This window comes from Epinephelus moara, chromosome 10, assembly GCF_006386435.1.
Source record: "Epinephelus moara isolate mb chromosome 10, YSFRI_EMoa_1.0, whole genome shotgun sequence".
NCBI classification, from domain to species: Eukaryota; Metazoa; Chordata; class Actinopteri; order Perciformes; family Serranidae; genus Epinephelus; species Epinephelus moara.
Window position 1 is genome coordinate 24,844,130 of NC_065515.1, and position 24,470 is coordinate 24,868,599.

Sequence of the window (24,470 nt, forward strand, 5' to 3'; positions counted from 1 at the left end):
GGGGGGGGGGGGGGGGGGGGGGGGTCAAGGAGTTGGACTGTACCATCTGCAGCAGGGAATGATGCAGCTTCCAGATTGTGTCGAATATCAGGTTAAATGTTTTCGTTATCGATGGCAAGACAAATGTGGGATAAGAACATAAACACAAACCTAAGAACAAACTCACACACACACACATAATCACAGTCAGTGTGAATCAGTGTTAATCATACAGTAAAAATATGATTATAGTACAGCTAAGACCTGCAATTTGAAAATGTGTATTTGTTGTGTGCTCTTTCCTCAGGACGTCCCATAGTGCTGTCTCAGCCGAGCCAGGTGCTGCAGATCCAGACACCAAGGGCTGTCACAGCCAATGTGGTCGCCATGCCAACGCTCAGCCAGGACATGTCTGTCCCTGTCACTGCTCCTCCAGCGGTCTCTGTCACACTGAGAGCCTCTTCCTCAGATGATGATGTGAGTACATTGTTAAACTGCTCTGAGATATTAACAGAGGGGCGTAGATGAGGACAAGCATGTTAGTGCTGTTACCCTCATTCAAAGGGTCAATGGCAAATGTCTACTTATGTTTAATAAGAACTGCCCCCCCCCCCGCACACATTAGGTGCTGCTATTTACACTTCTTTCTGTACATGTATGTTAACATGCTATATGATCAGGGGTCTCGAGGGGACTTTTAACAAATAAGAGGTTGTTTACTGGGAAATCAATCACATAAATACAAGTTCATGAGGTAGTGTCCTACTTGTTCCCAAACCCTACACAGCGCGGCAGGGATGATGTTATTTGTAGGCTGATGCAGAGGTTAGTATTGCCCTGGTTCCCTTGTCAGAAAATCAATGGGATTTTTCAAACAAAGGCAAACAAAAGTTTTTGATATTTACACGTTTTGTTCAGCAAGATAATGTTCAGAAATTAACACTTGTATGATTTTCAAAGCCTAAATGCAATCCCCAGAAGTAAAAGCTAACGCAAGGCTCTTAATAAAATACTCCATGATTGAATGACTTGTCACCACCACAACGAGGCTGTAATGCAGTCATGATGACATTCTGGAGTCTCGTTTAACCACTTGTTAGACTTGTTAGTTGGGTATTCACTGATATATTTTATGTCAGATTTAACGTGAAAATATCTTAAGCTTGTCTTAATCTCAGACCTTATTTCAGGCATCTAACCAAAAACCCATTTACTTTGAGACAAGGGAACTGAAGGTGCAACAATGCTAACTCCTTCTGCATTTTAGGACAATTTCCTGCAGCATTTTGTGGGTCTATACATGCATCTGATTGCTCAAACAATTCTTGTTAAATCCTTGACATTCTTGTCAAACATGTTTTTTCTATTTTTCTTTCTCTAATCTGTTGCGAGTTTTGTCCACAAGCTCTTCTGAAGGTCGTTCTCTGAAATCTGTTGCCTATCTAAGAATGTGTTCAATTTATGACACAAAGCATCTTCATAGGACTAAAGAGTGCCTTTAGGAGTTGTGTTAGTGTGTGTGGACATGTGAGGACTTGCCTGTGTGCACTTGCATGCAGCTGCATGCCTGTGAGTAGCCGCATGGGTGTGCATGCGTTTGCCCACAATGTTACTATGATGTCGTGGTTGCCATGTTCGCACTCAGTCTGGACCCTGTCCAACATAAACTCTCTCATCTTACCCTATTTTTAGTGTTTATTTTAATTTCACGAGCCATTAACTTTAATTTCTGTGTAAATTGTGAAAATAAAGTAAAGGAAAAAGTTAATATCTTTTTTTATGTATGATGGTGGATTTATTTTTCCACTCTGAAGAAAGGGTTATAAAAACGCATGGACCATGTTAGACTGTAAAGACGTGAAGGCGGCCAAAATTTATGGCAAAATGTATGACATCAAATTGAATAATTTTTGCCATTTTGTAAACATGAAACATATGTTTTTTTGGTTGTTGCTACTCTGCTTGATAGATATTTATTAAAAGTATAATCTTAAAATGATGTTGATGCCGGTCAGAATAACCCATGAGCCTCTCTGGCTTTCATGGAGCCACAAACAATCCACAGATGATCATGATTGGCCTCTGCTTTGTTTGTACCTGTGGGGTTTCTCTGGAAACATGGATGTTATGTAATCGTAGTTCAGACAGTCTGAATGGTGTCATAGAAGGACATTACTCTCCATTTGGATGACACAGGGTGGATCCTTCCGTGTGCTGCATTCAGGGGGTGATGTCAGGACAGCTGCAGTGCGCACACACACACACACACACACACACACAAACAAAGTTAACAAACATGTTTCCTGACCTTCGCTATTTCTCCCTCATGCACTCATTTCTCTTGCGTCTGTGTAATGACAGCACAGGACGGCTCAGAGCATTCTGGGAAACTTATAAGGTGCTATTAAGTGCAGCAGGGACGGCCCCAGTGATTTAAAAGTTAAAAAAGAAAACTCAATTATAGTATGTTTTGTTTATGGTACAAACTTGCGGTCTCCCAATAAAGGCCTTTGTGCATGCTGGTCTTATTTTGGGTGGGAGAGCGTAATATTCTTTTAAAGACCTGGGGCGAGTTTGTTGGCTGCTGTTTTTGATTCTTTTGCTCGAATAAACTGCCAATGCCTCTTTCTGCTAGTCTGAATTGTCAGCCTCCATCGCAGAGTCAGAGAGATGCCGTGACTTTCAGCAACTGCAGTGTTGTTTCAGGCGTTGGTCCCCAGCACAACAGTTCCTGACTGCTCGCTCATGTCTGACCTTTGGTGAGCTGAGAAACATGTTCTCACTCCGTCTTGTGTTTGTCTTGTTCTTTTTTTCGTGAGAAAAATGTCTAGTTTAAATTGGCGTGGCAGTGAAGTTACAAAAATGCATGGTTGTTCATAACAGTCGATTTTTTAATTGAAAAGAACCATATGTGTCACATTTGTGGAATGTCTCCTAAATCATTCAGTGTTTTCTGTGGTGACACTGAGGTGACCACAGAAAATGGATTTAATTTTCAGCTATTATCATCTTATAGGAGCAGTCACTGTGTGGCCCTGATGCATTACCCACGGATGTGAAAAACATTAGTCATAATTTAATGTCAGTGTTCCGTTTTACCAGTCAACTCAATTAATCCTGACATTAACGTTATTTTCCCATCTGGCTTTTTTCATGATTAACCTCAAACAAAATGATCAGTGTTGTTGTTTTTTTCATGAATGGTAACAGATTACCTCTTTCTGTAAAAACAGTCGTCTTCTAAAAGGGTTAGAGAGGAACTTGTCCAATCATCAAGGGGATAATCGAGTCTGGAGGAGAAACTTTTTCGTGCCAGACCTCTTGGAGAACAATGTCGAGGAATTCCCAACCTCGGGCCAAAACAAATACGCCTCTCAGCCATTTGTAAAGCGAACCAAGTCAATAAAGTTTACAATAGGTGATTAAAGGGGAGGGACTGAACACATTAATGGTGAGGGGGGAAAATACGACCGCGTTCTTGGAGCTGAGACCTCTATTAATTTCTTAAGAGAGAGGTGGTGAAAGTGTTTAAAGGTGTTGTAGTGAGGGTTGGAAAATATGTTTATATTGCAAAATCTGGGTGTCATATCAGCCATGTAATGCTTTAAAGTGAGACTTTGCTAAACTGTAGCCTCAAGTGAATTATAATGGTAATACTAATAAAAGTTAAACAAAGGGTAAGACAAATAGAGCAAAGTCATGAAGTCAGCTACTGGTCGTACATGATCAAGCGAGGCAGTGGCAGCAAAACCCCAAAATGAGTTGAAGTATGCACAGCTTTGTTTTAATGCTTGTGAATAAAAATATTTTAATTCAGCTTATTAGTATTATTCCATCTTTTAAAAGTTACACACTGGTAGTCTCGCTGTAAATGGACTTAAGAGTTGTTTCCGTGGCCCACCGAGAAGCTCTTGAGCCGTGTCATGCTGCGTGAACGTGTATGGTTAATGTTTGGACCCGCTGCAGCTGTGTTCACTTTATAACCTCGCTGTGGTTTGGCTACGGCTCTGTGGTGGACTTGGTGGGCCGGGGGATGTGTAAAATGCCTGTTAAAGATGGCATGCTTGTGCCAGGTGTTACTACATGTCGTATCTACAGTTTGTCTTTGTGTGTGTGTGTGTGTGTGTCACTCTTCATGTCATTTACAGTACTGTATTTTGGGCTATAGTTAGCTTATATAAGCCTGGGTGTTAAACGGCTGCTAACGATTACATGCTTCAGACAGGTGCTGTGCAGGACGAAGCATTTGCGACAGCTGTAAACAGCCATCAGGGATTGGGTCACTGTGATGTAATGAGCTCCTATACAGCCAGGGGTTTAGCTCTGTGTGTGCGTGTGTGTGTGAGTGTGTTCTAGACTGAAAAACAGTCCAGCCTGAAATTGCAGGTCTCACTGAATCCTCCCCATTAACAGAATGGGAGGATTTATAGGAGAGAGCCCCAGGAAAGCATTGCGTGATGTTGAATTGAAAGGGGTCCCCTATCTTTAACACAGAAAATTATGCTTTTAATGTCTTTGATTTTCTTCCATTCCAAAATCAGGGAGCTCAGTCAAGTTGAAGAAGAAAAATCAAGGGAGCTTCATTAAAGCCGTTATGTTTTATGTCTCATTATTCAGCATGAAATCTCCCATAACATGTGAAGGGTGTAACAACAAGGCTCTTAATCAAATACACCAGTGATTTCAAAAGTTCACCATATGATGTGTTTAAAGTCTGCTGAATGTTCAAGCTCCCTGGACTTACAGCTCATGTTTTTGTCGCCACATCTGGTTGTTTTCGTCCTAATCTATAAAAGCTGCTTTTGTGTAATATGATGTAGCAGGAAAACTACTGTAAAAGCATCACACAGGACCCCACTGTAACAAAATGCTATGCTTTCAAGTTGAACGTTTGTGTAAAGTAAGGCAGGCAGGCACACCCTGCTGTAAAGTATCCAATGGAAGTGTGACTTTTGTGATTTGTTACATGCCTAAAGAATACCAGTTTCTCCACTAATGGTTGCGTAAATACCTCACCCGCCAAAAAAACAGCCGCAAGACATCTGTCGACTTGAACAGTGTCACTTGCTTTTGCTCTGCCCCTACATGTTTAACCCACACTGCTGAGTGGAAGTAGAGATTTAAGTCAAATAAGTTACTAACAAGTGAATTCCGACACAGTTAGCGTTTAGACAGAATTCAGCATCACAGGTTGACAGTTATTTCACCTGTGGAAGCATGCCAGAGTTGTAGGTGTTTATGACCTACAGTAACCAGGAAAGGTTTTCACCTGAACTTGTTAAACTAAGCCCCCTCCCGTTTGAATAGGTTAATGGTTCATCACACACTTCCTCCTGGAGTAACCCTTTGGGTGCTGAATGACGGGAGTAGACAGTGTGACAGTTAGGCATGCTGGGATCTGTTGGCTTGTCAACTTTTTCCTCTCTCTTCACCCTCATTGATCCATTGAAGAGTTGTTGAGCAGGTATTCTCCCTTTCAGCAACACCCTGCTCCTGCAGCTGGCCACTCTGCAGTTTTGCAGGAGCAGCAGAGGCAATGTGCCCTGCTCATAAGGCACCGTGGCAGACTCTTTGATAGTTTGAGTTCGTTCTCACCCATCTTCTCATTGAGAAATGCCACACACTGCCATGTTTTGCCGCCTGCCCTACATTTTCCTCCCCAGCCTCATTCTGGTGCCGATGCGAAGTTCCCCTCGCTCTCCACTCCCTGGTAACTGCTTACTTGCAGCGTTCCCAGGCTCGGGCTAGTGGCACCGCTCCCAGATCTGGGCTGGGAGACAGAGGGGTTTCTCAGGAGACAGAACACAAATACAGGGATCCAAATAACTTAATCACCAGCGGGGCTATTAGGCCCAGGATCTTAGAAGCTTACCCCGGGGAGGGTGTTTGTGTTTGGGGAAGGGCAGGAGAGGGGTAGCTGGGGACTGGATGGTCGATGGAGGTGTTTGGGTAATCACCACAGCCACGGGTCGTGTTAATTTGAGATAGGTCATGTTAAGATGTGTGCTATTTGGGTTAGCATGCAAAAATTTGATGTCAGTTCTCACTGTCCTTGAGTGGAAGGAATCCCATGCCCTGCTGGAAACAAGCCGTAAAACTGCTCTTATTTGTTTATTCATTGATTTGTTTATTTTTACAGAAGTATTCCAAGTTTTTTTATTTGTTTTTGCTCGCTTTTTCAAAGGTTTGGACAGTCTTAACTTGTAATAAAGCCTTGTTTAAACTAAACAAAATCTAAATATAAAAATGCTGAATATTGTCTATTTATTTACAGATTAACGTGAGTGTATGAGACACTTAATAACGTCCACTGTAAGTTTCTGTTTTCCATCCAGACCTATAACATAGAGTCCCTCTGTGTTTATGTCTCTCAGATGTGAACCCATTTCTCAAAGAGTGACACACTCCGTAAACACATTTTCCATCACATATAGAACAGAGGCTTCGCAAGCGACCTCTGGACCTCGCAGAGTATGCAGGTGTAAATATTTTCTAGCAGGAGCTTGATCGTGTGCACTCAAGGGCCCTATGGGGTGATGTTAAAGCCATGATTTGTTGCAGGAGTGACATTAACCTTGTGAAACATCTTGAACGCGTCTATGCATTATTCTGTCACCGTAGTAAACTGAAGCATCAGCGGCTGAGGTGTTCTTTCAGTGAGAATAACAAAGGTGACCCTGGCTTTTATTATCTTCATTTCTCAGAAGGTGTCCAGTCTTTTAGCTGATGTTTTTTCTCTTATGTCCCTCCCTTCAGACTTCTTCTGCCTTTGCACACTTCTTGTGAGTTCCTCAGTGTCATTCAGCGTACCACGTACATCCTCCAGAGTATGAATGGGTGCATGTTGGTACAAAACTTTGACAGATGTTGAATCTCTAGCGTGGAAACAGCAGTAAATGTAATACGCATAATAACGTTGACTGCTCATATGAATGAAAAGCCATTTTTAACCAAATGCCCTTGGGAGCATAGATAAATATGATGTGAGAGGAGCTTATGATCTACAACCAACAGGTGGCTCAGGCAGGCATTTCATTGCATTCTCACCATAACCCCATTTTGTTCCTTTTTGGATAGGTGTGGAGTGGATACATCCACATGTGATGACCTGACATGAGTAATGAATTATGTCAGATGCTAATGTTGTGTCTCTCTCTTTCGCCTTTGTTGCTTTCTCGCTCCAGTCAAAGATGTCGCAGAGGCAGCAGCGCATGATAAAGAACCGCGAGTCGGCCTCCCTGTCTCGGAAAAAGAAGAAAGACTATCTGCTCTCGCTGGAGGGTCGCTTGAAAATGGCATTGTCTGAGAATGAGGTGCTCAAGTGTGAGAATGGCAAGCTCAAGAGACAGCTGGAGGGCCTGCTGAGTGAGGTGAGCTCTGCCAGGACTTCCACACAGCGTGCACTTATAAAATTGCCTATGCACACAGTAACACGAGCTGAGAAATTTCCACAGCATGTGTTGTGAGATTCATACATGAGTCATATTTGTTCTCTGTAGTTTGTAATAACATGATGCCTTACTGTTTCTGCAGAACACAGTACTAAAGGTGACGGCGCCAAAGAGGAGAGCTGTGTGTCTCATGGTGGTGTTGGTGTTTGTCATGCTCAACGTTGGACCAATGAGGTGAGGATATAACACATCAGGACCATGGATCTCTCTCTGTATGTCTTTAAAGGGATACTTTGCTGATTTTCAACCAGCTTTGTATCATAACTTCCCTCATTGTACCAGCTCCCACATCTCCCTGCTTATCTCCCAGCTCAAATCTGCCGGATGAAGCGATTTGCATCATCTGGCGTATTTTCCCTGTCTCTAGGGCCGTTTCTCGAACTACAGATTGTACCTCTGCATTTTTGTATCACGGACACAAAGAGTATAGAAGCCTCCCGCCACCATTTGCAGACCAAACTCTAATTAAACTGTAAAACTAGGCAGTGCTAATCAATTCTGAACCAACAGTCTGTTTCTGCGTTGCCAATTTCTCGCCTAAAATGTTTTCAGGAACATATCTTAATGTTTTAACTTTAATACAAGATCATTTGTTACCAGCTGGTCGTCATATTGTTTTCTGTGTCAAAACGGACAACCTTGCATCACATAGCCACCAGCAGGAGCATCTATTGGTCTAATGTGGCACAATGCATTCTAGTAGTTGTAGGTTTTCTGCCACAGCCCTTTTCCTCTGTTTTCTCAGGTCATGTAGCACCACTTTCAAAAGTATTTACATCTTTTCAGCACATATGAAAAGACCATCTCTCCAGCAGTGGAATACTTCTTTAAGTGTCTACACAACCATTTGATTTCCTAGTGTCTACAAGCTCAAATATATATAATGAATGCTGATGAATGCGGATACTGTAGCTCAAGATGCAGCAAGACTACTAGTAACTCTAACATAATGTGGATGCACAAGAGTTTGATTAGCAGAGGAAACAAATGGGAAGCCCCATGACTCATTGTGGGAATCACGCCTCTCATGTAGGACATTATGCAGAAATCTTTATTGAAAACAGAGCAGAACATTTCCCATCCAAGCGATATGTTCACACAAACCTACTTCACCCATGTTTCAGTTGACAAAAACACATTAGCCAAAAATAAATTATGAATTAAATTACTATCTTTTGCTGTTTTATCACATTATTTCACAATTGTCTCCCTTAAAAGCTTTGAGCTAAAGCACTAATCTTGTGGTACAACCTAAAATAATGTAGTCCAGTAATCCACATACTGTAACAGAGCAGTCTTACTCTGAGTGAAACTGATCTAGGAGGTAAGGAAACTGATGACTAATAGTTCAGCCGTGCCAAATAGCTCTTATGTGTGTCTTCCAGTCCTTTGTTGTTGTTGCCAGAGTTTATAGGACTTTGTGACTAATGGGTGAATAAGCCCAGAAACACCCCGCTGGGTTTGAGAGGAACGTAAACATTTACCACTTACCGATGTAGAAAGAAAATCATTTCAGGCTACAAAAGACGTAAAAAAACATTTGTGCACGGCAGTTTTTCTTATCTCGGCTCGTAATATTAACAATCGTGACAAATTAAGATGAGTTATGTAAAACTACACTGGGGAGAAGGGTTTATTCCACCCAGCTCGCAGATGGAGAGATTGCGTAATCCCACAAACTCAAACTGAAGTCCACCTCCAACTGTATCGATGACTTCTCTGTTCTCATGTTGAAAAAATGTTTGTTTTCTCCTGGGAAGAGCTTTCTCTGCAAGGATGCGAGGATCTACTTGTTGGACTGGCTGGCTTTGATAATCTGTCTGAGCTCTGTGCTGGGAATGTATTCCTCCAGTTGTTCTCTAGAGCTTAGACATGAAAAAGTTTTCATGGGCCCTATGAATGAGTTTGCTTTAACGACTTGAGTGGTTTTCACAGTAGCCGGAGTCTGTGTGTGCCTGTACCTGCGCACGCATCTGTGTGTTTTGTGTTTGGGCTCTCCTTTGGAATGTAAAATATGCCCGCTTTTGAGGTCCGATCCCTTTGAAATGAAAATGCCACCCAGTGTAGTAATACTGCTGAAAGAGGCTGTGTGTATTTTTGTGTGTGTGCGCCCCAGCGTGCTTTGGGTTATTCAGTCCAGATCAGAGTTCAGATTCTGCTTGTGGCTGAAAAACCCTCCTGTGCACAGGATGTGGGCCACATGGAATTCAGCGGTTATTTCAGTTCAGTACCCACTTTTTCTTTTCCGTTTGTTTCCTCCGTCTGTAGGGTCCTGATTTTACCTCACCTGTCTTCTGTGTCATCAGTCTGTTTCAGGGTGGCCCAGGCTCCAAGCTTGGATCTGTTTCCACGCAGCACAGCGGCCGACACCTGTTGGGTTTTTCCTCTGAGGCAGAAACTGAGGTCGTGATGGGCCCCGATTCCCTCGGCAGCAGCCCCTCTGAGATGGCCGACAGGTAATGAGCTCAACCCCCCCCCAAACACCTTTCACAACACCACGTCAGCGGACCCGGATGCACCTGTGCCTGGGCTCAGTCTGAACTGGCACAGCTCATTACGGCACGTGTAAACATGCACGCCAGTCGATTACCAACTCTGTCCAAACGTCTGCTTTTCAAATGCCTCCAGGCCCCTGGCTAGTTGGCCAGCAGTTGTGCTTTGAGTAACAAGGTGGGAAATTGGGGTCAGGCTGTGTTTGACATCCAGTTTTATATTGCTAGCAACAGTTTATTTTTCTAAAGGGTTATATATTTTTCTTTCTGTTTTCTTAAATGCGATAGAGGCCCAGCAGTCCCATTTGTAAATTGCATAAATAACATTCTTGTTTGGTACATTACCTGCACCCCCCATACCTGAAAATGATGTTTTGCAAGGTGGTCAGAGCGTCTGATGTCTGCATGGCATTGCCAGCCTGTGTTTTGTCAGATCTCTGCGTCGGGTAGGTTACATGTTAATGCAAACCATCCAGCTGTAGTATCAGGTTTCCCGGCAGCATTAAACCAGCGCGGGCAGGAAGGAACACATTAGCCTTTACAAAAGGGGTGACAGCACCAAACGCACCAGAGAGGAGGATGATGGGGGAGATATGCAACCTAATCTTGGGGTCCCACTGAACAGGAAGTTGTGTGCGCGGGGAGGTTAATACGGGCCCCTCAGTTAGAGTTATGATCAAGCCTCCGTGGGCTGACATGTTGTCCCGCCGAACCATTTCCAGAGCGTTTAGAGACGGGAACGCCAGGCGCAGTCAACATGTCGGCTCAGATCAAGGAGGCCTGAGGGAGGTATTACGTCGGTGGCAGGCGTTTTGGTAACAAGGCCCCTGCAGGTGGGCACTGACTGTGGACAGTCTACATCATCACCTCAAGCAATGTAATCATTCATTCACAGAGGTGTATCAGTTGTAATTAAAGTCACAGTAATGTCTGGGAAAGAAAGTTAAACAATGCAGTGTGCTCGCAAACCCCCCCATGGCAACAACCCAGACCGTTTGGCTGTCATTTTTATCCGTCATCGTCTACAATCAGACTGGATGTGACGTGCAGCGTGGCAGTGCTCAGCTCTCTGTCACATGTTACTGATAATTCTCAGCAGGACTTGAAGCAGCATGTGGACGTATCGTTTCAGAACTTCCCCTCTCAGCGTTTTTGTGTGCATAATTAGCGACTGAAGCTCTGCCACTTCTGCATATGTCAAGTATTAAGAATTTTTGATTCAGTAAAACTTATTAGTAACCATTAGAATTCAACACACATATAATTCTCCCCACATTGAGGCCACGTTGGTTTCTTTTTTGGTACCCTTTTGCTTCCTGTTACCCGATCCAATCTGGGTGTTTTCACCTCTGTCAGAGGGAGAGCAGCCATGTTGGCTCTCAGTTTGCGTTCAAAGCATGTTGTCAGCATGTGGAGAATATTTTCAACAGATTGTTATTTGAAATTCTACAATGATTTGAGAGCATCTGAGCAGTGTTGTAAAGTTTTCTCTTTGTTTAACACCCTCTGCTTGGTGTTTCCTCTGTGCTGTAGCTCTGAGGATAAGGCCCTGATGGTGGTGAAGGATCCTATCTTCCTCAGACCACCTCCTCCCTGCCAGCCTCCTGTAAACAGGACCAAGTGCTTAGAGTAAGTTAAGAGCTCTTTGATTTGTGGCCAACTTTTCTCCTTTCACATAAGCCCTCAAAAATGCTCAAACCTGGCCTAAAATATTTGAAAAATAGTATAATACATGTTGATTGGCAGGTTGGCCCATGAGTTGAGGGGTTGGGTCCACCGTCATGAAGTGCAGCAGACCAAATCCAGACGCATGAGTAACAGCAATCACAAAGCCACCAGGACTATTCTGGTAAGTCACAGCATGCTTTTGAAAACAGGGACACATCTCTAATGGGCCGTGCGAGAATTAAAGTGATTTTCAGTGTTTGTAATAAAGCTTACAGACTAAACTTCACTTGTATTTTCGGCCATATAACTTTTTTATTTTGGCAAACCGAAGCCTCTCTTTCACCACTGTTTCACCTCCCCTCACACCTTCTCTTTTTTTCTGCCTCTCATTTCTCTTTATTGGGCTGACTTTAATCTGGCAGCCCTGAGAAAGTAAACACAACACTTAGAGGGGAGCTGTAGGATTAGTGCCCCCTGCTCCTTTTTTCCATCATTTTTTCAAAAATCACACAGTAAGTCTAATCCGCCAGGAGCTGCCTGCTTGGTATATACTCATTCTTCATTTTACTTTAAATAGAAATGCAGATGTGTTTATTTCTCACCTGTGTGGAGCTGACACACATAAGTCTTGACAGTATTTTAACTAATCACATTAGTGAGCTGTAACTCAGAAAACCTTGCGGCTGGAATGCGTGCACTGATCTCTAGATGTTTTGAAATGATGATCCTTTAGTTAACCTGCATTTGTGTGTTTGACCGTGTTACCAATAGTTTATCCTGTTCTCTATAATGGTTAGTGGATGTGAATATATAAAAAAATGAAAGCTCATTCTCTTTTTTTCCTCCCCTAACAGAAAACAGAGAATAAGCAGGCCGATGGTGCCCAGATTGTGACGGTCGAATACACAGAAACTACTGAGGAAAAGTGAGTAAAGGCCTGTTGCAAAGTATTTGTGTCAAACTCACAGAAGTAAATCATTTTACAGGTTTGATTTTTTTCCTACACACAATTCTCATTTGATCCCATTTGATTCTAAAGCTGATTACAGCATTTTCCGACAGCTAGAGGGTGGAACATAGTATAGATCTATCTGAACAAATACACAGCAACTACTGCTTGTGTGGTAAGCCAACACTGTGTGGTAACCTAAACCAGTGAGCTCAAGCCTCTTTGGAGCTGCAGACCGGAATGTTTATTGTCAGCGGGATCTGCAGAAATTGATTATGTAGACATAACAAAGTGGTATGTTTCATTGTTTTACAGTTGTGTTTACCCAAAGCTGCTCTTTGAATGATGAGAAACAACATTCTAGCTCTGTTTTCACACTTTTGGCGCCTGTCCTCTTCTCAGTCTTTTACAATCTGTTAGATTTATGATATAGTGATTTTAAAGCTCGACCCTCTGACCTGCTTCAGAAGTTTGGCGGACAGTGAGAACCCTTTTCTGCAGGACTGCGTGGTGTAGTTTAGATCAGGCAGATGGAGTCAATAGTTTTTTTGGCCGCCCAGTTTTTTTCCCCTGTTGTAAGTCTGGCTATTAAACATTCAAATCTACAGCACAAAAGAGGAAAAATCTATTTCAGCAGTCGTCCTCTGCAGCACCACTGGTTGGCCAGAATGAAAATAGAAAATACACAAGAATAAAAAATCCTATTTCAAGCATGACATCTTTTACCCGTGTCCCAGAGGGATCATATGTGTCTGTGACCATCCTGCTGTGTGCATTATATTTAGAACCATTCATCCAGACCTGGTCACAGCAGGCGAGTCTGCAAAAGTTTTTATTCTCCAGTGGGTTGTCAAACAGGGAAAGCAGACTACTGTACATCTGCAGATAATGATTTCTTTTATTATCAATCAATCTGCCATTTATTTCCCTTTTTAATCAAATTAATGGCTTGGTTATAAAACAGAATGCAGTGAAAAATAACCAACACATTTTCCCACTGTGACGTCATAAATGTTTTATGTCTGACCAACAGTCTAAAACCCAAAGAGAATCATTTTATAAATGTAACGCAAGTAGATGCACCCCTAATCATATTTGAGAACCTGGAACCAATTCAGTTTTGGCATTCTTGCTTGAAGAAATATTTTTAAAATTAATTAATTATAAATTTTCAGTTGGTTGACTGATTAATTGATCCATAGTTGCAGCTTGAGATGACTGAGATGCAAATTAGTGCCCTGAAAAGTGTCTGGGTGGTCCAGTGTAAAAAAGTCGCTGCGGATGATTGTGATCATTGAGTGATTTAACACCAAGATAGAAAGTGTGTCTGTATTGGGATTAAACAGACAGAGGTATCAAATAATATTATAGGTTTGATAAAAATCTGATATCAAAACAGTTAAAATATATTTTATCAGCATGAAATTTGCCAAATATAACACACTTCTCTTGCACAAAACATGATCATCATTGACACATCTATTGCACATCTGTCCGACCTGGAAGAGGGATCCCTCCTCCGTTGCTCTGAGGTTTCTACCAATTTTTTTCCCCCCCGTAAGGGTTTTTTGGGGGAAGTTTTTCCTTATCTGCTGTGAGTGTTCCATTGACAGAGGGGTGTCATATGCTCTGAGGCAAATTGTTTATTGTGATATTCGGCTTAATAAATACAGTTGAAATTGAATTGAATCATCAGCACTTGATCAGTGGTATAGATGTCTTTTTTCCCATTTCTGGATATTTTTCAGTGTGTCTCATATTTTTCTTTATCAACAGGAATCCAGGCAACGAGCTGCAGGTGTACTACGCACCCCATCACACCTACAGTGACTTCTTTGATGAGCTCAATCGTCGTGGTGACACTTTCTATGTAGTGTCTTTCCGCAGGGTAAGTTTCAACTTGTTTGGTCAGTTACACCAGTGATTCCCAACCTGGGGCACTTGTACACTCAGGATGTAAACTTCACCAAACAACCTAAAAACTGACAGTTTCATTGTGTGGAAAAAAAGGGCTGTATCCTTGCCGCAGCGGCCGCAGGTTTGATTCCAGCCTCTGGCCCTTTGCTGCATGTCATCCCCCCTGTACCTCCCCCTCTCATGCTTCAACTATCCTATCCAGTAAAGGCAAAAAGCCAAAGAAATAATAAAAAAAAATGCACTGTAATAACATTGTTAAATATTGTGAAAATTGTATGAAAAAAACTATTATAGATAGTGTTAGATAATATCCAGTTAATAATAAAATCAAGTTAACACACTTGAAACCTGATGGGTGGTGAAGAGGTACTTGAGTTAATTTGATAGGAGTCCAGGGTACATCTTAAATAAAAATTTGGGAACCACTGCATTACACCAATTTGAGAGGAGAAGCGTGCGCTGGACCCCACACAAAATCTGACGTAGTGGTGAAATTGATCCCATAAAGTAAAATTAAAAAAGATTGCAATGGAAGTTTTTACAGCTCAAGACTAATCAGTTTGTGCAATTTGTGTCTGACATGAGATTTCCTTCTCTCAAACTTACCGTAAAAAGCGACAAATTAATTATAGACTGAGTAACTTATGAATCATAAATTACATGTAATAGAGACCTCTCAACAGAGAGGTTTGAATGGAGAGAAAAGTGGAGGGTGGGGGAGGGGGTGAAATGCAAACGCCCAAGGGTGTAACTACCCCTTTCCAGCCCAGTTTCCTTGGTCCATTTGCAATCATCAAGACCATGTTTTAGATTTTTTGGCATGGCCGTCTGTCACTGTTAATTTTCTTGGCCTTTCTTCATTTGACCATTTTCCACATTTGAGACTGAACCTGTTTTGAGTTTTCCCTCTTGATATGATTAAGCCTGGACATCACATTCAGAAAGACTTTTTTTGATTAGATTGGATCGGTTTCTTTCTTTTTCAGACATATATTTGTAGAGCACCAAATTCACATCCTTTTGTTATCAAGAAAAAGAAAATAAAAGTGGTTAGGGGAAATCTTTTCCTTTGAGTTCTACCCATTAAAGCTTGTTTCATTATCCTGTGACGCTGCTGCTCCACCTATTGTCACTGAACTGTGCCAAATAAGACACATTTACTTCCACACTCGTCCACAAAGTAACATTAAGCAAATGAAATGAAGATGTGTCTCTTCCCAAAAAACATTTGGTCCCCGTTCCAAAGAGCTCATATCACACTCAGCACCTCTGGGTGATGTTAAGCCCTTAAATCCTCAGGATTACTCGGTGGGGCGGGAGTTTTGAAGCATGCGGCCAAAGAGCAGGACCCCTTGTCACCAAGCGAGTCACAAAGGTTTGGCTCTCAGTTGACATGGTGACAGCAGGGACAATGATAACAATGGTGTACCCGAGTTGAGGGCCTCTACAGGTCAAGTGGCCATCAGTCAGTTTCTGGCAGCTTTGTGTTGCATGAGCAGTGAGGTCGTTAGTTTAGGAAGTTTAACTTTACAGGGCAAAAACCTCCCTGATACTTAAACTTTTAATTAAAACAGTTAAACAAAATAATGAACAGTAATTCCAGAAGTTTGATACTTACTGACCTAACATTCTGCTCTTATAATCACTAGAGCAGATATGTAATTCTTGAAGAACATGTTAAAAATGCCCTAAAAGAAATATTTGACAAGGAGAGCATCAAAATACCACAACTTAAAATGATATTAAACTTATTTACTTGCTTAAACTTAGTCTAATGTTGTTGACGGGGACAGCAGCAAAATATATTTTATCTACTTACAAAAAAGCCCACCCAAAAAAAGCAATATGAGTTTAAGTGTATGCCATATCTAGAATATTTTCACTGCTTTACCTTGCCCAGTCAGCAATTTCCAACAGGGAACTGAAGCCGTTATGTTACAATTTTTATGCTAGACTCCATTGAGAAAAACTGTAATTTAGTATTGCTGATCACAGGAGCTGCTGGTCTACCGCTGCCCCAGTCAGGTAGTTTATTAGTATTATTGTGCGACTGTGGTTTGAAAGGGTTAATTCAGATTCATTAAATTCATGCCATGATACAAACAAACTAACTGGTCAAGGCAGCAGCGGACCAGAAACTCAAGTGTTTAGTTAGCTTAAATTATAGTTTTTGTCAATGGAGTCTGGCAGCTTTGAAGAGAGTATGGATGGGGAGCTGAAATCGTTGACGGCTTCCCTAAATATAGCGTACACTTAAACTGCTATACTGTTTTTTTTAAGTGGCTAAAATGTGTTTCGTGGCTGACCCCTCTACAGCAGTACATTACGTAGCTTCTGCAGCAGTACTCCTGCCTGCTTCTCCAAATTGAGTTTGTACTAACTGACATCTACTGAATGTAATACACAGACTAAGGATAAGTACCTCATACAGCCCTACTTCAAAAGATCCGAACTATCCCTTTAAAGTTTTGATTATTTGGAAATGGAAATGGCATGGAGAAGATGTAGGACTCCAACTAGCGATTTCTCAGTTAACTACTGTTTGGTCTGGGGTGCCCATTAGCTCACCTGGTAGAGCAGGTGCCGTATGTACAAAGGCTTTGTCCTTGCTGCAGCGACTTCGGATTCAATTCCAACCTACAACCCTTTGCTGCATGCCAACTCCTCCTTCTCTTCCCCCTTCATGCTTTAACAGCTGTTCTACTGACTAAAGGCAAAAAAGCCCTAAAAATATCTTCAAAATAATAATAAACTATTTGGTCTGTCAGAAAATAGTGGAAAATACCTATTGCAATATCTTAAAATCCAAGGCAATGTCATGAAATGTTTGCTTTGTCCAACTTATAGTCCAGGAAGATCCCAAAGATATTCACTTTCCAATAACAGAAAAAGAGATGCAGAAACTCTGAAAGAATGTCCTGCCTCCTTCACTACATGCCTGCTCTTATTGGATGTGATCTTTTTATTAAGTGCTGAAGTGGACTAATCCTGGTTTTAATAAGTGTGTTTTGATAAGCGAAACAAACTTGCATCAGTGGGTATGACAAAAAAATCACTTAATAGTAAAAGACACAGATGATAAATTACAGGTCTGTTATTCAGTGTGACCTCTTTAATGCTTACAGACCTTTATTAGCTTTTCTCCGTCAGTTTATTTGCATGTATTTTGTTTCCTGGGTTTCACCATGTGTGTGTGTGTGTGTGTGTGTGTGTGTGTGTGTGTGCGTGTCGACAAAAACGGGTGTGCTTTTGTTTTTTCGTTCCAGTCAGTATGATGTTATAACAAGACTGCCAAAGCTCTGGATTAAATTTGGAATTTTGTTTAGATTTTAAAGCCAATCACCACCAATTTTGACTTTTGTCCCTCAAGGCAACTCATCAGGTTCATCATGGCCTGTTCCTACCCCCGCCAGCAGTTGAGGTCACTCTCTAAAGTATGTTGCAAGCTCAGAAATGGCCATGCTTTGGTCAAGGTTACTTCAAACCCTCGATCGATACGATGCCACCTGTGGCTTTGTTTAAGTGTGAAATGAGGTGAGGTGATGGAAAAAATAACTCCCAACATGGACAAAATATGGAACTGCTCTTACTCTACCGTCATGTTGCGGTTTTGCTTTACTTCCCGTGTTGTTTTAGCACCTGCAGCTTTATGTAAGTGTGCACTGAGGTGAGGTGGTGGAAACACTGGCTGCTTTCACCGTGGACCGTATCCTATAGAGTTCAAGGGAAATTCACCTGTTGTCATGGCAGCTGCAGCTGTTATGTCAGCTTGACAAGCTCGCTGGTCCCCTGGTGATGAGCAGTAATGTGGTCGGTGTTTTCCTGCCACCCTCCGAGCACAGTCAAGGAGCCTCTCAGTCATGTATAACCTTTAACGCTCCCTTTGGGTGGCTTACAGCTTAACCTTTATTCTTTGCGGTGCCATTACTGTGTATCACACCAAACTCTTTATTCTGAGGAAACATCAAGATAGTGCAACATCTTTGATTAAACTTACTTGACATCATAAGCAACACATTCTTACTCACAATAATGACATACAAGAGCCTCCCACATGTGTTTCCCACACATCAGTACGTCTCCTCATATCTCACAGGTTTTCGACATTGCTCTTTCCTATCTTCTTGTTGTAATCCCTTCCCCAGTCTCAGACCATACTCCCACCTGTCACCAAACTAACACTCCTCATTTCTCATTTCATCCCGGCTGAGTTTTGCAAGCCAAGTGTGATAGAGTAAACCCCTTTTCGGTTTGTCTACTCTGAAAGTGGCACTTTACCAATTGTACACATGAAGTTAAGTTTTACTTGTAATGAGTTGTACTACTACATCTGTTAAACCAGTTGCGTAATCGCTCTGAATCAGACAGGGCGTGTGTTGCAGGTTGAAAAAAATGAAAGAGGAGAAGTCACAGGGAGTACTACCAGCCTGTCCAGGAGCTTCGCCCTGATTATGGTCTGTTCAAGGCTTATTTTAGGATGATTTGGGGACAGTTTGACGATCTGCTGCGTACTGTCGGACCCTATTACGGCTGGTGAAACCTTAGGAGGTAGCTGAGGCCGCAATTTATTCAGATTTGTGTTGCAGCTTGCCTGGTAGGGCGACAATGAACGTCACCCTGAGATGAAGTTTTTTCAACCTGAGGTGCACGGGGTGCACCTGCAAAAATGCAAAGCACATAAAGTGGAAAAAGGCGAGGTGCTCAGAAATGCAGAGGCAGCGAGCAAAACACTTCACTCTTATTTAAAACCATTTCAAAAGCTGACCCAGGCTGCTGAAATGCACCCTCTCTGATCAGCACCTAATAGTTTTGGAAGCTGCATCTCAAACTAGGCTTCAAAAATATATAAGAGAAAGCATGTGTCTCAAACTGTTGGTTTTGAGTTTGACAGAAGTGGGCAGAAGGAGGCAGGGGTTTTCTAATGAAAGGCATGGTTCAGTTGTGCTATGGGAAATGTAGGATCCAGCATCTTTGGAGACTGACCCATACTAGGAACTAAAAGTCAGGATATCTCAGCCAATATTACTTTAATTTCAGCTGTTATTTGTCCCTGAAGGGAAGTTGGTTTTTACAGCAAGACAAAGAAATTGTTGTTGTTTGATTGTTACCATTGTTATGAGTCCCACCAGTTTGTGGAAGTGAAAAGCTGAATTCATGGAGTTCCCCTTTATTTGTGCTCACAACAGTAACTCTTTAATGGTTTTTCTTATAAAAGTTTCCAAATCATTTTAAACTTGTGGTCGGATAATCTTTCTTGCCCGACAAACTGAGAGGAGAGAACACAGTGTCTTTTTTTCAGACGATGTAGGATTTCATTCACCAGTTTTGGTATCAATCATGTAACTAATTAAATTATTTAGGTCAGAGCTTTTGAAGTGGAGCTACGGCTAAACACAGCCATTATTGTGTGTGCATGTGAGTCACATGTGTCTTCGCACATTAGCATTCCTCTTTCCACCACAAGGTCTTCTGAGAGGATGTGCTCAGATTAAAACCTTCCCACTCATTGTCTAATGAATTGCACAAAAGTTATTTTTGATAGCACCGGAAACTGAAGTACTCTGTAGTTAATGCCGTTTAGAGCTCAGACTTGTAGTAAATTAAAAAGTGCAATGAGTGCTTCAATGTCCCTAAGTGACAGTAATGAATTTAGAGTGATTTAAACTGATTAGATGATGAGGCAAGGCATAAATAAAGTGCTCAATTTGAAGAATTACATGACTAGAAAGGCCATCATGGAAAGTTCTGCCTCATTCAAGGACCCTTGAACCTCCCAGATGACCATTGCATCACTGATAAACTCAAGCTCCTGATGCAAATCCTCTGGAGGTCTTCTCCTCAGCGTTACAAACTCGGCTCCAAATCTTGATCAACAATTGGCAAACGCACGCATCCGACTGTTTTTATTTGCTTCCAAGTGACTTGCGTTTTCCTCTCGATGACCTTCTATTCTTTGTTCTCAGGATCATCTTCTACTTCCTGCCACCAACCACAACAAAGGAAGTCGACCCAAGATGTCTTTGGTGTTGCCAGCCATGAACATAAACGGTATGCACTGCAGCACAGACACAACAGTCAGGGGGTTTGGTCACTCCACACAGTGTAACAGATGAAAGGCGAGCTGGGAGCGGATTCAGAAACACGTCTCCCCACAAAAATGCATTACTTGTGGTGTAAGACACTTTTAAGGAAAAATTCCTTTTACCAAAACAGAGCACCTTCACTTTTTAAGCCTATTAAGGTGATTCTGATCTTTTTTTTCCAGCTGCACTGGTGTTTTGGTTTCCAAAATCCACCTTCTTGGAAGTGTGTGTTGCCTGTTTGACTTAAAAGGAAGTTTCTTTAGCGACTTTCTTTGCCAAAAAGTTTCTTTGACATCTGGCGTCTCATTAGTAGAAGTCTTGCTCCCTACCTCTTTCTGAGCCCTTTGTTGTTTCTGTTTTGTCCTTCAGCCTCTGATTATACTCTCTGTTGCATTTAGCAATACTGTCAAGTGTCTGTACAGCCGCTGACCGAACCACACACAGACATAAACAGCTTTTTCATTGTGGTCATTTTCTTCTGGCTTTTTTTTTTTTTTTTTTCATATTGTTTTACTAAAAATAATGAAGTCGAGGCCTTGACAGCGGTGTGTGTACTTTGGTAGAATGACAGTTATATTACAAACATTTTTTATTATTATGATTATATTAAAGATATCACGTTGTTTTTGGCAAAACCTAGAGTGTGACCACATCTTTGTTATCTCTACATACATACATTGCTGGAGTTGTTGGCTATACATCCATCCATACAGCAGTCTATTAATAAAGACTTTGCACAAAGCACCTGAAAAATCATACAAGCCAGTATCATACAGACTAGGGTTGTATACCATTTGCATTTGAACTGATACCTGTAACTAGAACGTGGCACTGGCACCCAGCAGTACCTTGTTTTGGTACTTTGATTTCTCTGTAATTACAAAAATGTAATTTTTTAACAATGCACAGGGATGATGTAGTAGACTAAAATGCAGTTCTGCTCCTCAGCTCTTTTTTAATCACACATAGAACTAATCTTCTGTCTCTCTGTCTGCTTGTGTGTGTGTGTGTGTGTGTGTGTGTGTGTGTGTGTGTGTGTGTGTGTGTGTGTGTCTGCTCATCTAGCAGTGATACAAGGCTGTAACTAAAATAATATAGAAAGCAAAATAGACCAGATAGTGAAACTATTGCAGCAGATAGGGGATGAAGCAATAGTTTTGCTTCACTGGTAAGCTGACAGAGCGGCCGCAGAGCTCCATGGTTGGCTTCCAGGCATTAGAGCGCTTTGTGGCACTTCACTTCTTTTCTTAACCTGGCGTTCTCTCTCGGATGAGCTCCCAGGTACTGGTATTTGGCACCAATGGATTTAACGTTATGGATTTAACGCAAGTTTGGTACCTAATCCGAATCAAGACCTGTGGTTCCAGTTCAAACTGTACCACCTACAGGCAAGGAAAGTAAGAGTGTCTGCAATTTGGCACATCTGCCATGCAGAGTTTTGCAACTGCAGTCATTCGATACTCGTTGGTCTGTTAGATTGCCTATGCCTAAAGAATACATGTATGAGATCATTTTACCTGAGGAGTGCCTTGTTTTTTTTTTTACTGCATTAATCTGAGACTTCCTGGATTTTGTTTTTTGTACTTATACATGCCTTTCCAAATAGCACCTGGCATACCAGCCATCAGAGCCAAGCAGCCCTTGGAGCCGTCATAAGAGACGGAGCTCACACTGCTCGTAGTGTCATTATATGTCCTTGTCAGCCTGCTAAATATGAGTTTGTGAACGTGTGACTGGCCGGAGTCGTTAAGCTAAAAAGTCATCAGTGTAGAATAATTAATCTGCACATATAAGACTTTTGGTCCTTGATCTTTTGTGAAAATGAAAGTACTTTGGTTGGAGTGAACCTCACAAAACATTCAGTGTCATTGTCACATATGATGGTTGCATGCTAGTGATGAAAAATCATATATAAATACAGGTCCTTTTCAGCTTATGGAGCAGGTCACAGCCCATCGAGATTGCTTCATTTCCTCTCGAAGAGAACAATTGCTGTCCACAGCTTGTCATAGTGGGTGGCAATCAGAGAGCATTTGGTTGCAGTCTGGGAGTGGGGGGTGGTTTCCACGAGCCCATTTGAGATGCAGTCACCCATTTATTTGACTGCCTGCCCTCAAAAACAAAACCCATCCAAAACATTGGTAAACTGAGGTACACCTCAGTATCGGAACACTTTATCTGCACGAACCTTGGACTTCCTTTGGCGCATTTGTCGCCAAATTCTGTTTTTTAACGAATTGCTAAAGTATACAGATGTTTTTGATTTTCATGAGCTCATGATAGCTTTTCTCCATGGTCCTTAGATCTGCTGGATTATCAATACAGTATGTCAAAGTCGTGTCATCAGAGATTTTAGTGGAAAGAAATCGTCTTTGTCCAAATGCTGCAGTTAATTATCAGGCGGCTTCATTTTCACCAAGCCTACAGGACAGTGAATTGAAAGGAAATCCGCTCGAGAGGGATCGTGTTTATGTAGGGTGTGAGCAATTAGGAAGATAGCCTGTTGTTGTTATTGGGTGTGCGCCTGGCATTTTTATCAGAAATCCTCTTGTTCCTCCGATATCTCCCTGTGTCTTTGGTAAAGCACCAGCAAGATATCTGATTAGTCAACCAGCTCTGAGAGGAGTGAGTCAGTGCAATATGAGCCTCTTACTCAGCAGGGAAGACATGGCCAATGGGAAATACGTTTTTTTTTTTTTTCTGGGAGGGGGGTGTAAGAGATGAAGATTGATGAAAGTAAACATTGTTCTTGGTTGGTCTTGTCAGGGAGGAATGTTAAGGTCCGTGCTGTTCAGATGGCCCATTGAAACAGCAGCAAATAGTGAAATCCAAGACCTCCTTTCAGCTAATTGTTGAAATGACCAAACAAAGGTGGCATTCAGGGAGAGATATCGGGTCTGGAAGGATTCTTAGCTCAAGAAAAGGGCCTTCGATTTGCATGCTCTGTCATGGATGCCTGCATTTGGCTGCAAATGTAAAACATTGTGTGTTCATCTGCGTTTGTACCACAAGTCTTGGTCCTGCTTCTTTCAGGCATTAGTGTGTTTGCATCTATTGTGCTGACTGAATCATGTGGTATCTTTTAGAGAGAGAACTAACAGCAGTTTTATGTTAGCACAGATGCACGTACGGTAGCTTCAGTTTCTAATGCCACAACTGCTCCTTCTGGTAGTTCCCCGTCGACCTGTCAGAAAGGACTGTACTTAGAAAGCGAGCCAACAGAGGCTGACAGAAAAGAGGTTGGTGGCAATTCTCTACACCCGCGTGGTCCTCCCTCCTTCAACACATAAAATCCCATGTGTTACACACATGACAGCCTTCAAGTCGCATTTCAGATTTATGTTGTCTTTGTTTGAAACTTTGAAGTGATTAAGTGCAAATGTACACATTTAGCTGGGCGCGACCCTTAGAAAAGCAGAAACACTGTCCTCTCTCTGGAGCAAGATTGCTCCGCAGTGGAGGATAATTCTTTCCAGCTCCCTGTTGCTGCTCTCCTCTAGGAATGCCTTCCTTCTCCAGTCACTAAATGGTTTTCATCTGGAGGAGGTGGATAGACTCTGCTAATCTGGAGTGAGCGTTTGGTCTGTCGTGGTCAATAACTGAGCGTCAAAGATCCAGACTTTGATGTAAGCCGTCGCTTGTTTCTGTCTCGCTGCGTGTCCACGGTTCAGGGGCTCTGTTGAAGTTACTTGACCTTGACCGCCTTGATTCTCTCTGAAAACGTATCTGGCTGAGCAGCGACTCCTCATAAGGACTGAAGGGTGTGTTTATTTAACGATCCCCTGAGTTTGAAAGTAGCTCAATCAAGTGGAAGCGACATGTTTGGATGAGAGGAATGTTTTGGAGATTACATCATTTACAGGTGGATCAACCGTGGGAGACGCACTGCAGTCTATTTTTACTTCTCTGAGACTGTGCATGTGCACTGTAG

General features: G+C 42.0%; 1 protein-coding gene across 1 annotated transcript in view; it reads left to right on the top strand.

Moving 5' to 3' along the window:
* The window catches only part of atf6 (activating transcription factor 6), a 38,390-nt gene that overhangs the window by 6,166 nt on the left and 7,754 nt on the right, over nt 1-24,470 (top strand). The window contains exons 7-15 of the mRNA XM_050053959.1: nt 287-456; nt 7,164-7,349; nt 7,513-7,604; nt 9,737-9,886; nt 11,456-11,551; nt 11,669-11,771; nt 12,445-12,515; nt 14,316-14,427; nt 20,420-20,504. Of these exons, the coding sequence (XP_049909916.1) occupies nt 287-456; nt 7,164-7,349; nt 7,513-7,604; nt 9,737-9,886; nt 11,456-11,551; nt 11,669-11,771; nt 12,445-12,515; nt 14,316-14,427; nt 20,420-20,504 (1,065 nt within the window). The remainder of the gene's footprint in view (nt 1-286; nt 457-7,163; nt 7,350-7,512; nt 7,605-9,736; nt 9,887-11,455; nt 11,552-11,668; nt 11,772-12,444; nt 12,516-14,315; nt 14,428-20,419; nt 20,505-24,470) is intronic.